At 36.2% G+C, this 15,254-nt stretch overlaps 1 protein-coding gene across 1 annotated transcript in view; it reads right to left on the bottom strand.

Annotated features, from left to right (window-relative positions):
• Window positions 1–15,254, bottom strand: part of IPO5 (importin 5) — a 39,730-nt gene that overhangs the window by 18,655 nt on the left and 5,821 nt on the right. Inside the window, exons 2-10 of the mRNA XM_082434737.1 lie at window positions 15,153–15,233; window positions 12,058–12,250; window positions 10,300–10,402; window positions 8,792–8,888; window positions 8,469–8,573; window positions 6,006–6,128; window positions 5,799–5,919; window positions 3,937–4,024; window positions 1,971–2,077 (exon numbers count right to left, since the gene is read on the bottom strand). Of these exons, the coding sequence (XP_082290863.1) occupies window positions 1,971–2,077; window positions 3,937–4,024; window positions 5,799–5,919; window positions 6,006–6,128; window positions 8,469–8,573; window positions 8,792–8,888; window positions 10,300–10,402; window positions 12,058–12,250; window positions 15,153–15,233 (1,018 nt within the window). The remainder of the gene's footprint in view (window positions 1–1,970; window positions 2,078–3,936; window positions 4,025–5,798; window positions 5,920–6,005; window positions 6,129–8,468; window positions 8,574–8,791; window positions 8,889–10,299; window positions 10,403–12,057; window positions 12,251–15,152; window positions 15,234–15,254) is intronic.

A 15,254-nucleotide genomic window follows, 5' to 3' on the forward strand; every position in this document is an offset into this window, starting at 1 on the left:
CCTGGAAGATCCCACATGTCGCGGAGCAACTAAGCCCATGCGCCACAACTACTGAGCCCGCGCTCTGGAGGCCGTGAACCACAACTACCGAGCCCGCGCACCTAGAGCCTTGGCTCCACAACAAGAGAAGTCACCGCAACAAGAAGCCCACATACCACGACGACGAGTAGCCCCCGCTCACCACAACTAGAGAAAGCCCGCGTGCAGCAACGAAGACCCAATGCAGCCAAAAATAAATAAATAAAATAAATAAAAAATTGGTGTTTACTATTTAAAGAAAAAATAAAACTATTTTTAAAATAAAGTGGGGTATATAGTTAGTTACTAGAAAATATGCATCGTTTTAAAGCCCTTTTCATATGAAGTATTAAATACACCTTTGGATCCTAACTCCAAACCTGGGTGTAGGGCAAGCATCACTTTCCTATTTTTTTTTTTTTTTTTTAACAGACAAGGAAACAAAGGTCCAGACTTGCTCGAAGCCATACATTTAACAGCAACAAATCTTTATTAAGAGTTCACTGCCATACATGTGAAGGCTTCTGCAGCCAGCTAGTTATGTTGTAGCAGGAACTTAAACTCTTTAACTACAAATCACAAGCAGTTCCACAACATATTTGAAGAATGGCATTAAGCAGTGGTGAAACACTGATAGCTGGGTGACCGTGTGTAACCTTTCATGTCTCTGGGCTTTACTTTCTTCATCTTAAAAATGGAAAAGCTAGATTCTTTCTAGTAGCTTTTATAGGTTGAGCAACCTGTGATGTTGACTGTCTCTATCCATTTGGGGAAAAACCCCTCAAAATTTAGGGAGTAAAAACAGGAAAAACTATTATTCCAGGCCCAGATGTAAAATGACATCATTAAGAAGGGATAATGGTTTTGGACCACAGCTTCTTAGGATAAATAAGAATCTTACAGGATAAGGAGGACCTAGGTAAAGGCTAAGGGCTGGAGTTCTCAAAAATTCACTTTCATGTTAAGCTGGTATTCTGTGATTCCAGTTCACTACTTTAAGATCCCAAATCAATGGTTTGACCCTCAAGGCTGTCTCTTGTAATACATGCTATAGATACACATGCTCATGCATGTAAGCCAGGATTTCTGTAGAAGAGTGTATGCAGTAGCATTATTTGTTATGAACAGAACTATTACGGTTTAATGGGGAACTGTGGAATGCTAGGTGGCTGTTAAACGAAAGGGAAGCCATCGTGTGGTGATACGATACACTGTGGAGCGGAAGCATGGGATCTGTGTGCTATACCCACGTTAAACACAACTGCACATGTGCGTAAACGAGGTCAGAGACTCAAGTCTCAGAGGACTGTTAACAGTGGCCACCCCTGCATCTAAGTTAAGGGACTTTCAGTTCATACACTTCTGTATCTTAATTTTTAAAAAACGTCAAGCACATTAACTTTGTAATTAAAAGGACAAAAACAAGAACTTTTGTTACTGATACAAATTACAGGTACAAGGCTAACAAATGACCAAATATTTGCTAGGAATATAAAAGGAGAAATATAGAAGTAGCTTCTCCTCTAGAAGTAGGTATTTTTAAAAAAATAAAAGATATTAGATGAAGGAAGACTGTGAATCAAATACATGCATACTTCATAAACATTCAAATAATGGCGTTTTATTTAAATTCAAATTTAGATATTTCTGGCTAGGGAGTAAATCTGTCAACTTTCCTTAGAATTTTTAATTTTTTCCCATATACTGAAGTCCATTCTGGGGAAGGAGAATTGAATAATATTTGCAGTATTGAGGAAAAAATATTCTTTACTGTAAGACTGAGTGGTTCTAAAGATGACTGAATAGGATTCTATCAATATGAGAATTAGGTTAAACATAGAATATAAAAAGGCAAAGACTGACTTTTAGACACAGTCTAAGCATTTGTTAGAGTTTAAGATTTGGAAAGCCACACGCCACAATTCTAGCATTTGAAAGAGATAACAGCTTACGATTCTGAAGCATCTGCATAATATGTTCCTTGATCATCGGCAGGACGAGCTTTCCACCAAGTCCACAAGCCATTCGGTCTAAAGCACTCTCACCAGCAACCGCATTGCTACACACAAACAAAATGATGTAATCGTGACATAAGCAAAATACACGAGAATAGGACACTGCATGGATATATTTCCAAACATGTTATTAAACTGAGACTGAAGAATTAATTCAAGTGGTCTTTCTAATATATGTAGTGAAGTTGTGGGTTAAAAACCCTAGAGTTTAAAAAAGAGGGGGGATAAAATTTTTATCATGCCTCATTGTGGTTTAAAAGTCTTATGTCTGAATCTGATCTTTCAAGCCTTTTCCTACTCTCCCCCCCCACACCACTCACTGGTTAAAACTTAGTTTCTGACACTTTCAAGACTCAGAGGGGTAAGCAGAGTGTTTAGGAGAGCTTTGTGTATCTCATTTCCTGGAAATATATTCTTCAAACCTATCAGTGGGGAGAACATAGAAAACTGAAAAAGGTACTGAGCCGGTATGTGATTTTTTCCTCACTGTGAGCTTATTCATCTTTAAGGGGTGCAATTTGCATTGCAAAAAACTATGCATTGGTGAAAGTCAATTCTAGTTTTTCTCCCTGAAAACTGAAGAAAAATTTGGGCATAAAAGCCTTTGCACATTTATTCTGTTTTAGAACTGCAAGATCAGCAATGAGTTTGTCATGTGCATAATCTTTAACCGTTCTGTGTGAAGGCAAGACGAGAAAGATGAAACTATGACCTTCAGAACAGGTTCTTAGACTTAAACTGATCTTGAAAATATATTTACGCCCTATTTACTCACAGATAAAATCTTATTCACCCAGTCCAGAAAAAAAATAGCTTCATAACCATATAAATTTAAGTGCCTTTTACAGGGCAAATTAAGCCAGGTAGCAGCACATAACAGTAACTGAACCAGGGCAAGAAAACCTGATTGGAGCCCAGTCTTCTCTTCAGCCCTATTTGATGATTTCCAGTCAAGGATTATTTTCATACTTCTAAAGGGTATTTAGGCCAAAAGTCAGTCATTTTTAATGACAGGATTAAGTTTCAAAAAGACACCATATATTCTGTAAATCGAATGTCTAATTCTATCTAATATCTGTTATAGTAGCTTACACCAACTACCAGTCTTTCGGGGAAATAATTTCAGTTCTTTTTAAGAAAAGGAGGTAAGGCAGTATGATGCACTGGGAAGAGTAAGAGAAATGGTATTAAGCCCAGTCTACTAACTGGCTATACAACCCTGGACAAATCACTCAATCCTCCCTCTCCATTTCTGCATCTATAATGTGATACTATACCCTTTAGGACCACTGAAAGAATCAAATTAAAATAGCTGCTCTGAAGTGCTATGTTTCATATATGTAAGGAGCCATTATCACTACTTCACAGTGAATATAAATTCTGATTGACTTTTCCATAGGAATCTGTATTCATGGGTACCTACTAAGTTGAAACAAGTAAAATAGTAATTTCAGTGTTACTGTCACCCAGTGTATAAATCTCACCATTATTGCCTCCTCTCTATCCTAAACATAAATTGCATTATTTGGGGAAAATACAGGGGATTTGCTGAAACAACTATTCTAAGTTAAGGTCTATGCATATAAAGGCATTTATCACAATAAAGCTTCTTTATATATATTTTAGAAGATACTATTAAAAAATTCTTGAAGAAAATTTAAAGTAAAACAGGGTAATAAAGATAGCTACTTTATTAAAGATAAGTATTTACAAAATTTGGTACAGAAAAACACACAACAGAGAGAGCCTAAATGTCCCATATTCCAAACTTAAAAGTTTAACTTCAGATTTACGGAATACAGTGTGGGGAAGACATAGGCCTTGTAATCCTAAGCTCTCACTGCCACCTGACCTTGCTCTATCCTGTCAAGGAACCTTCACGGTGTTTGGTCTGTGTGATTACCTGTCAAAATCATCATCTTCTAGTTCATCCGCATTTGCCCAGTCCTCATCCTCTTCAAGGTCAACCATCATGGCTAACATCTGAGGAACTAAAGAAAATAAGTATTTCATACCCGAAGACTGTCTCTTTAATCCTGTCAATATCACCATGTACTAACAATTTTAAGAAGTAAAAAACAAAGGATTTGCTTTGCCTCTAAGAGTAAAACAAAAAAATTATTTGCCTGTTCTCCCCAAATCTGGTTTGTTACATTTTTACCTTTTTTAGCACACTGGCTTTAGATCTTGTTCTTTTCAAGAAGTAACATTAAGGATAAAAGTCAAATATTCCAAATCCTATTACATCCTCTTCCTCCCTCACCAGAAGCAATCACCATAATAAAATCAATGTTTCTCATTACCAAACTGTTTTTACACTTGGACTATAGTTTTCTCTATGTATAACGCATAGTATTATTCCAAGATTTTACTTTTACATAATAAATGGTATCACTATATATATCCTTCGGCAATTTGCTTTTTTCTCAACACACATGGATTTCATTTGCATTACTTCATAGCATTTCATTATATAAACACACTATCCTGTTGGTGAACATTTTAGTTGTTCCTAATTTTTTTCCTATTACAAAATTTGCTTTGATGAGATTCTTATACATATCTCCTTGACAAGTGTGAGTTCAGGGCACGAAATTGTTACAAGTATCTTTAATATTACTAAAACCCACTGAACTGCTCTCCATAGTGGCGGCATAAACTTGATTCCTATGGGAAGTTCAAAAGGAGGCCTGTCTGTATATTGCACAAGGTGTGAAGTGCTCCTGTGAGTTCTCTATGCTCCACACCCTTCATCGACACATGATATTGTCAAACTTTCTGACAATTGCATTTGTATTTATGGAGACTGAGTAGTGTTTAATAGCTATTTCAGATTCCTCTATTGCGAACTTCCTGTTCCCAGCTTCAATTTTCTGGACACCAAAACTTTGTTGATTGTGTGCAATGAACTACTTTCTCTCAGTCTGTGGCTTATCTTTTAATTTCACTTATGATGTATTTGGATGGTCAAAAAATTGTTCTAGTACAAATTTAGTAATGTTTGCACCTATGGTTTCTGACTCAGTCTTAAAAAAAAATCACTTTCTACTATTAAAAGCTTTACTTATAAAATGTATCTATTATTTCACGTTTAATCAACCGAAAATTGGGTTTCATAGGCTATTTGAAGTTGGGATATGTTTTTCCCATAGAAATAACCAGTTGTGCCAATGACCTTTGATGAATTATCTTTTTAAGTCCATTCTGTCTCCATGTGAGTGGATCTGCTCCTGGACCCTTTCATCCTATCCAACTCATCTATTACCTGCACCATCAACAAACTCTAAATCTTCATAGCTGATAGGCAAGATCTGTACTTTATTCATCAAAATTGTCTTGGCTACTCCAGGCCCTATGTTCTTCCACACGAATTTTAGAATCAATCTTATCATGACCAACTCTATTGTGATTCTGGCTAAAATTATATTGAATTTTTAGTTTACTTTGAGGAGTACTGATATTTGCTTCTCCTATTAGTCTTTCAATGCATCATCCAATTTTCCCCATAGAGATCCTGTACATCTTTCGGTTTACTTCCAGGTATTATAAGTCATGCCTGCTATTCTGAGGTTTCAGGGTGCTGTTGCATGGCCATCATGTTGGGTCCATGCAGTTAAGAATGTAAAAGTGCATTTCCCCAGATTCACCTGAGTTTGAAAGGACATTCCTTCTACCAATAAAATCTGTGGACTTGCACCACTCTCAGCAAACTTATCCAACAATTCTGTCACCTTAACACCAACTACTTAAAGACCTTTGACTTACTAGTCTGTGCAACAATATTGGTATGTTTTCTTAACATAGCAGCTGCAGTCTCAGAGAGGGTCACAATTACTTCAAGGGCAAGCTGGCGTTGCATATTATTGAGGCTAGTGTCTCCACACAACTACAAAAAAAGACATATTTGTATACATTTAGTAGTTTATTCACGGAAAATAAGAAACGGAACATTTACCTAAGTATTTAATTTACCTTCAGACTTAGCTGTAAAGTTGCTTCCAAATGAGGACGTAAATACTTTGGAACAGTGTCCGCAATCTCAACAAGGGATTTTAGGACTGAATCATCATTCTGGTAGCATGAGTCATTTACAGCCTAGAAAAGGTGAAATGAATAAAAAAATAAGGTCTGTGGTTCAAGAGTCACTTTATGATGCCTCATTGGCCAGAACATCAAGAGGCAGACAACAAAGAAATACTAGTATTATTTTTCACTGAGTAATAACTTAGCAATCAACATTATGCAGATATTCTACCTACAACCACATATATATTTTCCTTTTGCCTAATGTTAACTAGAAACACATAAAGATTTAAACCTAAGTAAAAATTAAAATCAGTGCAACTATAATAACCACAACAACACTTAAGACTGGCAAAGAATTTTTTCATAACCAGAAGGAATCCCTTTTTCTCTGTCCTTCCAATACCCACATGTATAGTAAATACTAGATCCTATGATACATTTGAAGTGTCCAATATTACCCGATTTATTTCTCTTTGATGTCAAGTCTGGTCACTGTGGAATTTAAGTACGCATTTTGTATCTACCTTTGCCTATTTCAGAGTCACAACTCCTAAAAGTTCTGGCTAACATTTTACCTTATCCTAAATTCAGAGGAAGAAAAATCTGAAATTAGACTTAAACAGTGTGTAACTCAAAACTTGTAGATAAGGGACTTCCCTGGTGGCGCAGTGGTTAAGAATCCACCTGCCAAAGCAGGGGACGTGGGTTCGAGCCCTGGTCCGGGAAGATCCCACATGCCGCGAAGTAACTAAGCCCGTGAGCCACAACTACTGAGCCTGTGTGCCTAGAGCCCGTGCTCTGCAACAAGAGAAGCCACCACAATGAGAAGCCCGCACACCACAACGAAGAGTAGCCCCTGCTCGCTGCAACTAGAGAAAGCCCGCATGCAGCAACGAAGACCCAACGCAGCCAAAAATAAATAAATAAAATTAAAAAAAAAAAGACTTGTAGATAATAAACTACTAAAACAATACAATGTTTCATCAGTTAATGTTTTGTCATTGACCTAAACTATCTTTTCAGCTTAATAGCACGGGGAAAAAAGTTTCTACTAAGTTCTGGTAATAACTCTATCACATATGAACCTTTAGTTTTAGCTCCCCTAAATCCTCTCTAACCTGGTCCTCAGCAGGGGCACTATTCCTCTCAGGAGGTGCTTCACTGGTTGTCACAGATTGAGGAAATGCAAAGGCCAGGGGTACTATGTGTCCTACATCTGTGACACAAATGCTTACGAGGAACTCATCTGGCTTTATCATGCATCTTGCATGATTATGCCAGACACTTACATAAATGAAAAACTCATTTATAATGATCTGAACTTAGAACCTAACTCACAAATTATTTTTTGCCTGGTTTTAATGTACCATGATGTCCCCACCCCCCGCAAAATGTAAATATTGTATAAATTGAGAAGGAATAGGTATTTTGTTTTGTCCAGAACTTCACCATTTCTGGAAATCACCAGTTCAAATCACCAACAGTAACAGAAATCATGGTGTTCAAACCGCCAATGATACCTCTGTATCAGTCCACATTTTTAGCTATTGCATTTGTATAGATCACTTAGAAATCACCCAGTCTACTGTCTCTTTGTTGTGGTCACGCCCTAGCATTTATATGTGGAAAAGCATGTCATTTTATTAGACATTACTTTCTATTTCTTCTTTGTATCCACTTAAGGCCATACATTGATATTTTAAAAACTTGTATGTGTACATGAGTTGTTACTATGCATTTCATTTTAAGAAAGACTATGGAAAGTTATAAAATACTTGTTATAAAAGGGGGTCTGAGGACTGACAAGGTTGAGCGTAACTACTCTAACTCACCCAAGCTTATCTCACTTTCTGATTGAGGCAGATGTCCTTCAAATAGTAACTTATCCTTGGAATCCAATAATGTCAACTAACCATAAACTACTTACTTTATAGGACAAACTGTTACAAGCCCTGTATTTAACAGTAAGGACTGCAGTCCAATTTGGGTTTCAATTGTGCATGACTTCACCACTTACCAACACTGTGACCTTGGGCAAGTTTCTTACCCTCTCCTCCTTAGTTTCTCCTTATGTAAAAATGGGCATTACATTTCATAGGTTATTTGGTTGTTCTAATGGAAATAACCTATGTGATTACATATTCAATAATAAGCATAAATTGCTCGTATCATTTGCCTTATAGAAAAAATCTGAAACTAAGAGACCAAAGGTCTATCAAAGACAAAAGATATTAACTCAATGGGGACAGAGATTTGTGTGTTTTGTTCACTGCTGTATCCCCAGCTGGCACATAGTAGGCAACAAATATTTATTGAATAAATGAATGCATTACAGAACTCTGATGAGAATGTAAGCAACAGAAAACCAGTAAGGACATAATTATCACCTATTCTAAACTGTTTTCTTACCTGTAAGAATCCGGGTAACAAGTCTGCAAAATGTTTGAACAGGGCAACATTATGTTCGTTTGCAAGTATAAACGCAGCGGTAGCTCTAGCAGATAATGTCCTGATCTAAAATGAAGACAGCAAAAATGCTAATCATGAGAAGTTCTTAATAGATGCAAGTTCAAGTTTTCTTACTCAAGTTGAAAATTTTCTTTATCAGTAAAACTAGTAGTTATATTTTAAAGTATAAAAGCAAAGACAATCTCCAAACACATAGATTTCTTTCACAAGTTAGGTGCTATATTAAATTAGGTGTTAATATTAATGGAATTGAAATTATTTACCGATGGATGTTCCTGATCTTGCATACACTGAACTAACATCCGTTTGATGACGTCTAAATAGTGCTGCTGTTGATTTCCAAAAATTCCAGGAAAGTTCCTGAAAAAATGATCCAAGGCATCCTTTAAAAACTACATTATAGGGGCTTCCCTGGTGGTGCAGTGGTTAAGAATCCGCCTGCCAGTGCAGGGGACGTGGGTTCGAGCCCTGGTCTGGGAAGATCCCACATGCCGCGGAGCAACTAAGCCCATGCGCCACAACTACTGAGCCTGCGAGCCACAACTACCGAAGCCCGCTCGCCTAGAGCCTGTGCTCCGCAACAAGAGAAGCCACTGCAATGAGAAGCCCGCACACCGCAACAAAGAGTAGCCCCCGCTCGCCACAACTAGAGAAAGTTCGTGCACAGCAATGAAGACCAAATGCAGCCAAAAATAAATAAAATAAATAAATTTATTAAAAAAAAAAACTACATTATATCTTAGTAAGGTGTCAGCTAGAACATCTAATCACGTGTCTAACTGACTTAAAATTTACATTAATCCTTAAGGCTGGACTTCATCTACCCATTTTCCAAGCAATCCTATTTTGGGGTCACGTGAACAGAAAACAAACACAGTGGAATCAGACTGGGAGTAGAGGCGACCCAGGTGCACGCCCACCCCAGCTCTCTGCTTTATCCTTATCACTCCGTCTCAAGGGGAAGCTGACCTGAAGTGCAAGAGGGGACAGGAGCAAGCACAGGGGCTCAGGTGGTAACTGTAGTAACCACACTCACACTCTGCTCCCAGCCTTGGTGATCCAGGCAGTCCAAGTTCTGCTCTACTTTAAATGTGGTAAATAATTAAACTGAATACTTTTACTTAATTCTCCAATTTGGACTATTGATATAAAGATACACTTGACAACTAAAATAGAAAATGGTGTAATATCTAGTCTTAAGGTAGATCTCAAAAAAAAATGTATATGATCTTGATAAGTTATAAATTCAACTGTATATTATTTTAAATGAAGTAGAACTGTACAGTAGGCCAAATTTTTAAAAATGCAGTTAATCATTTAATTCTAAACTTAGATCATTTACTTATAAATGAGGTTATTAAAATATTATGTTTTTCTAAATCTTGGTCACAGAAGACCCAGAAGACAGTGGGGATTCACCAGCATTTTCTTTCTCTTCTTCCAGATGCCATTATTAAAGTGGCTTTCTAAAAGCTACAGCTGGTACTGTGTCAATCTCCTAAGGAAGAAACTGTCCCAGAAATTTTTTCAGAATCATAAAAGACAAAGGAAAGAAATAAAATTGCAGAGAATCCCCGTATACAAAAAAGGATCATAATGTAAAATGAAAAGCTTTGTTCTTTTCAATTTTGCTTCCAACACAAATATAAAGCTTATCTAAAGGCATTATTTAAGGCTAAAAAGTTAAGCTAGACTAAAATAATCAATTAAAATGTGCTTTGGGCACTCATAACATTAAACTTCCCCCCCAAAATTAGATCAATGTGTATACCAGAAAATATGAAGGGCAGCTTCCCGCAGTCCCACATTTTGAGAGCTGACTGAATCAAAAAGGAACTTCAGACCTTCAGGCCATTGGTTGTTGCCATCCTCATCTAAAAGGAAAGAAATCCAGGCATAACCTGTGTAAATCAAAACTTCAAAATATCAAGAGTGAATGCTTTCATTTTGTAAGCCTCATTCAAAATATGTGGCTGTAGAAAATGTCACCCGCTCTATGTTTTTACAAAAATTCCAATAAATCAAGTCCTTCCACCATAAACTGGCATTATAATCTAGTAAAAGCAATTGTGTGCATCTGGGTTACATAAGCACAGACTATCAGCAGTGGTTATTTCTCAGGAGTGGGATCTGGAGAAAAGGAAGCACACTTTGACTACTGGACTGGTTGTCTTTCATACGTACTATTTGTTATTAAAGAGTTTAAAAAGCAGGCAAAGCCAATATTTGGTAACAAGTCTTAAAACCAAAATATTTATTACTTGCAAACTGGAGAATGGGAATGGGAATCCCAGAGCTGTGATCACACTGTGCAGTTTTAAGTACTATAGGATGTTATCAATGTGGTTGTGTTTTAACAAGATTTTAAAATATAGATTTTTGTGATACTTTGTGATAAAAATGAACCACCACCAAAATCTACTGTACCAGTTAAGAGACTCACTGGTTTTATTGTCACAAAGAACTTAAGAGTTATAGAAAATACAGACAAGTTATGCATTTTTTAAAAAAAAATTCCCCCCCCATTTGCTGAACTTCTCTGAAGTGAGTAGTGTGCTGACAAAAAAATTTATGGAGAGAGCACTTTGAAACATTCTGGAAATGCTTCCATTATTAAGTGATTTTGAGTTAGAAATGATGTAATCTATAAAAATTCCTATCTGCACACTTAAAAAACTTGAAAATAGAACTTCCCAAGTTAGTTAAAAAAAATTCAAGTTTCTGTGGGTTTAGAACTTACTTAAAATATAAAAATTTAACACGTTTCCTATTGGTTTTTAAGAATTCGTTGTATCAGTAAGTTGAATTGACATCTGCATTACTAGTAGTGGAGATTAAAAAATTGTGTCATAATTTACTAAGCACAACTAGCAATATTCTCCCAGTTAGTCTTATCTCAGTGAGGTATTCTTTTCAACCTTTAAAAATGCCACCTAAATGAACCAAGTTTAAAATCACATGTATGAATCTGTCAAAAAAAATAACAAAGCATATCCAATTATATCATTAATGTTTTTAGTGTGACCAAAAAGAGTTCTGGCTGCTGATAAAATGCATTTTTAGGTGTTTTCATTTACCTTATCCTCTAAAATATTTCTGGGTATTTAATAATGAACTATAGTAGTATAATAAGCATATGTGCTTAATTTATAAACACAACTTTAACAGCAAAAAACCACCTGGAGTCCACTGATTTCTACTTCTATTGGCAGGTTTATAAGTTAAACTATGCTTTCAAAACTACAGATTAAAGGGAAAATAAAACTGACAATTCTCAAGTAAACTAGAAAATTATTTCTCCACACAGAGAAACAGTTTTGAAGATCAATAGGTAAGTATTAATTATATCTGCATTTCACAAACATCTGTAATTTTTGGCTTTAAATGCAGAATCCATAATCACTCTCATTTCGAACAGAATAAATGATACTCAAGTACTGTGAGTCTTCCTCCAAGAGTCCACTTAAAAAAAAGATGTATGTATTCATTTTCTTCAACAACATAATGATAAACATATTTGCACACATACCTATCAAATTCCTGGCCAGCTCTGCGGCAATATCACAAATTTTTTTCCTCATGCTAGACTGTGTTTCCATTTGAATAATCATTAGTAGCTCACTCTTGATGGCAGTCTGAACATCAGGGGGAAGAGCTGGATAGACTTCATCAAATGCAGAGGACAACAGACGTCTTAAGAGAACGGCAGCCATTTGTCTAGCCTATAAATAGATAACATTGTTAATAACTTGGTGTCTTACTGGAGAAAAAATTTCCAACAAGCTACATTCACTCTGCCATTGATGTACTTTACTATTCTAGTTTTACAATTCATTTCAAAAGCATTTCGCTAGAGTTTTAAAAAAAATAATAGGTAAAATACATAAAAATCTTTCTAATCACATTAGTCTACTGTACAGAAAATGCCACACAAAAGCTATTTGTTTATAGCTGAGGAAAAGCCTTGAACATATTAGATCTTGAATAGGAACACATATCTTAGCAATGATAAACCTGTCTTTAATTCCTATTTTAAATACATTCTTTGGAGAAAAACAAATCTTAATATAAATCGCAAACCCTATAATGCTCTTTTCTTACTTCCCTATCTGGCTCTCATTCTAGTGTATAAAGTACCTTTCCTACTTAATCTTATGCTCCCAGCCTGGCCAATCTTACTGTATCATTGCCCTTTCATTAGCCTCTTAGATAAATCGCTATCAAATCCATTTATCTGGGACTTCCCTGGTGGCGCAGTGGTTAAGAATCCTCCTGCCAATGCAGGGGACACGTGTTCGAGCCCTGGTCCAGGAAGATCCCACATGCCGCAGAGCAACTAAGCCCGTGTGCCACAACTACTGAGCCTGTCCTCTAGACCCCGCGAGCCACAACTACTGAGCCTGTCCTCTAGACCCCGCGAGCCACAACTACTGAGCCTGCACTCTAAAGCCCGCAAGCCACAACTACTGAAGTCCGTGCACCTAGAGCCTGTGCTCCACAACAAGAGAAGCCACCGCAATGAGAAACCCATGGACCACAACGAAGAGTGGCTCCTGCTCGTCACAACTAGAGAAAGCCCACGCGCAGCAACGAAGACCCAATGCAGCCAAAAATAAAAATTAATTAATTAATTTTAAAAATCCATTTATCTTTATACTTCATTCATGCAAACAAACATCACAAGTTCCCCATATCTAAAAAGCCCTAATCTCAATGTGTATATTCTTATCCCATTTTCAAATTTGTAAAATGTATTTAAATTTGGCACTTTCTGTATAATATTCATTCAGAGTATCAAAAGAAAAGCTGAGACAAATGCCATTCTAAAATTTTATCATAAGAAGTCAATAAGCCATTGAAAATATTAAACCCGATTTTTCATATTCTTTTTTTCTGGACTGCAGGTACTCATTATCACTATAATTACTTTGAGACTGTGACCAACAACAACAAAAAGAATTAAGCCATACAAATAAAATTTGCCATTTTTTTCCCTCCATTTACTTCTCACTGAGAAATCTTATCTGAATCACTTCTGGCTGATAGCAAACTTTTTAAAAATTTTAATTTATGCTCTAGAAAGGATTCAGAGAGGTTAAACAGTGGTTAAAATTGGTGCAGTTCTTCTCACACATACACTGAATCATGAAGATGCTGAGGCTAGTTCATAATCATCTAATTCCTAAGTCAAAGCAGGATCTAAACAGGGTTCAAAATAGGCTTTTAGAAATAAAATTCAATAATTTTCACATTATTCTTGGCTTTAAAACTTGTTTTGCAGCTAATCTGCATCAATCTTCAAGAATTAAAATAGCCAACTATTTTAGAGATTTAAGTTACTTCTATGTTTGTCCTCATATTTGACATTTATTTTGAATTAAAGAAAAATAGTATGCTACAAAGGTGAAGAAGTGCCTTTTGTCACCTGTTTTAAAAAAAACGAGGGCACTTTATTATAGTGTTTTCTAAGTGTTATCAGAAAACACTAAATTGCCAGTTTAAACTGACTGACTAGAAGAAGGCAGGTGTAACATTATATAGAAGATTTAGTGTGACTTCATTTCCATCATGTGTTAATATAAGCATTTTACATATAGTGTGACTGTTAGCAATGAAGTCTCACTTTACAAATTCTAATGCAATGTTTTGTAGGTGGAGTAAGTTTTCTACACTTGGGTATTTTGATGCCTTTTCCAGAAGAGAGGATATTCAATTAACATTAACTATATACGAGGATATTACTTTTGAGAAAAAGTTAGCAGCCAAATGCAGAGAAGCAGTAACATACTATAAATCTGAATTTAGTACAGTAATTTGCTGAAAACCATGATTTTTAAAGGATTCTAACAAAGTGTGTCTTTGTCCCTACACATCTGTAGCACGTATTCTTCACCACCCAGAAATAGCTATAAGCATAAAAGTTTTAAAGACAAAAAGTATTTTTTCATTTGGCAACACATTAAAACAATGAATTCAATTTTCTCCTCTAGAATGAATTGTTCCAAGGAAGAAAAATTTTTATAGCTACCAAAAAAATAACTTATTTAATAATTTTTATGTAATCATCTTACATGGAAAAAAAGAAATTCTCATTTTTAATACAGAGTATTTCAAAAAAATTATAACTCCAAAGTAGCTTTTAGCAAAGAATTAAGTTCAGAGTTCTGGTAATGTCTATGCAGTAAACAACAGTTCTCATTACCCACTCTGACGACTATCTAATACCCGATTGTTTGTAAGAAAGTCACATTCAAAGAATTAAAGTAGTACCTCCGGGGCTTCCCTCGTGGTGCAGTGGTCGAGAGTCTGCCTGCTAACGCAGGGGACATGGGTTCGAGCCCTGGTCTGGGAAGATCCCACATGCCGCGGAGCGACTAGGCCCGTGAGCCACAACTACTGAGCCTGCGCTCCGCAACAAGAGAGGCCGCGACAGTGAGAGGCCCGCGCACTGCGATGAAGAGCGGCTCCTGCTTGCCGCAACTAGAGAAAGTCCTCGCACAGCAACGAAGACCCAACACAGCCATAAATAAATAAATAAACAAACAAACAAACCCAAAAGTTAAAAAAAAAAAAAGAATGAAATCCTGCCTTTAAAAAAATAAAATAAAATAAATAAAGTAGTACCTCCTCAGCAGCTGTTGTATTTCTGATGGCTTGTAAAAGGAATGTGATCTTCGACTGGCCTGGGATATTCTCATAGGTTTCCTACATGAAAAAGAAAAACAT

Source organism: Balaenoptera physalus, assembly GCF_965194825.1.
Source record: "Balaenoptera physalus genome assembly, chromosome: 18".
NCBI lineage: Eukaryota > Metazoa > Chordata > Mammalia > Artiodactyla > Balaenopteridae > Balaenoptera > Balaenoptera physalus.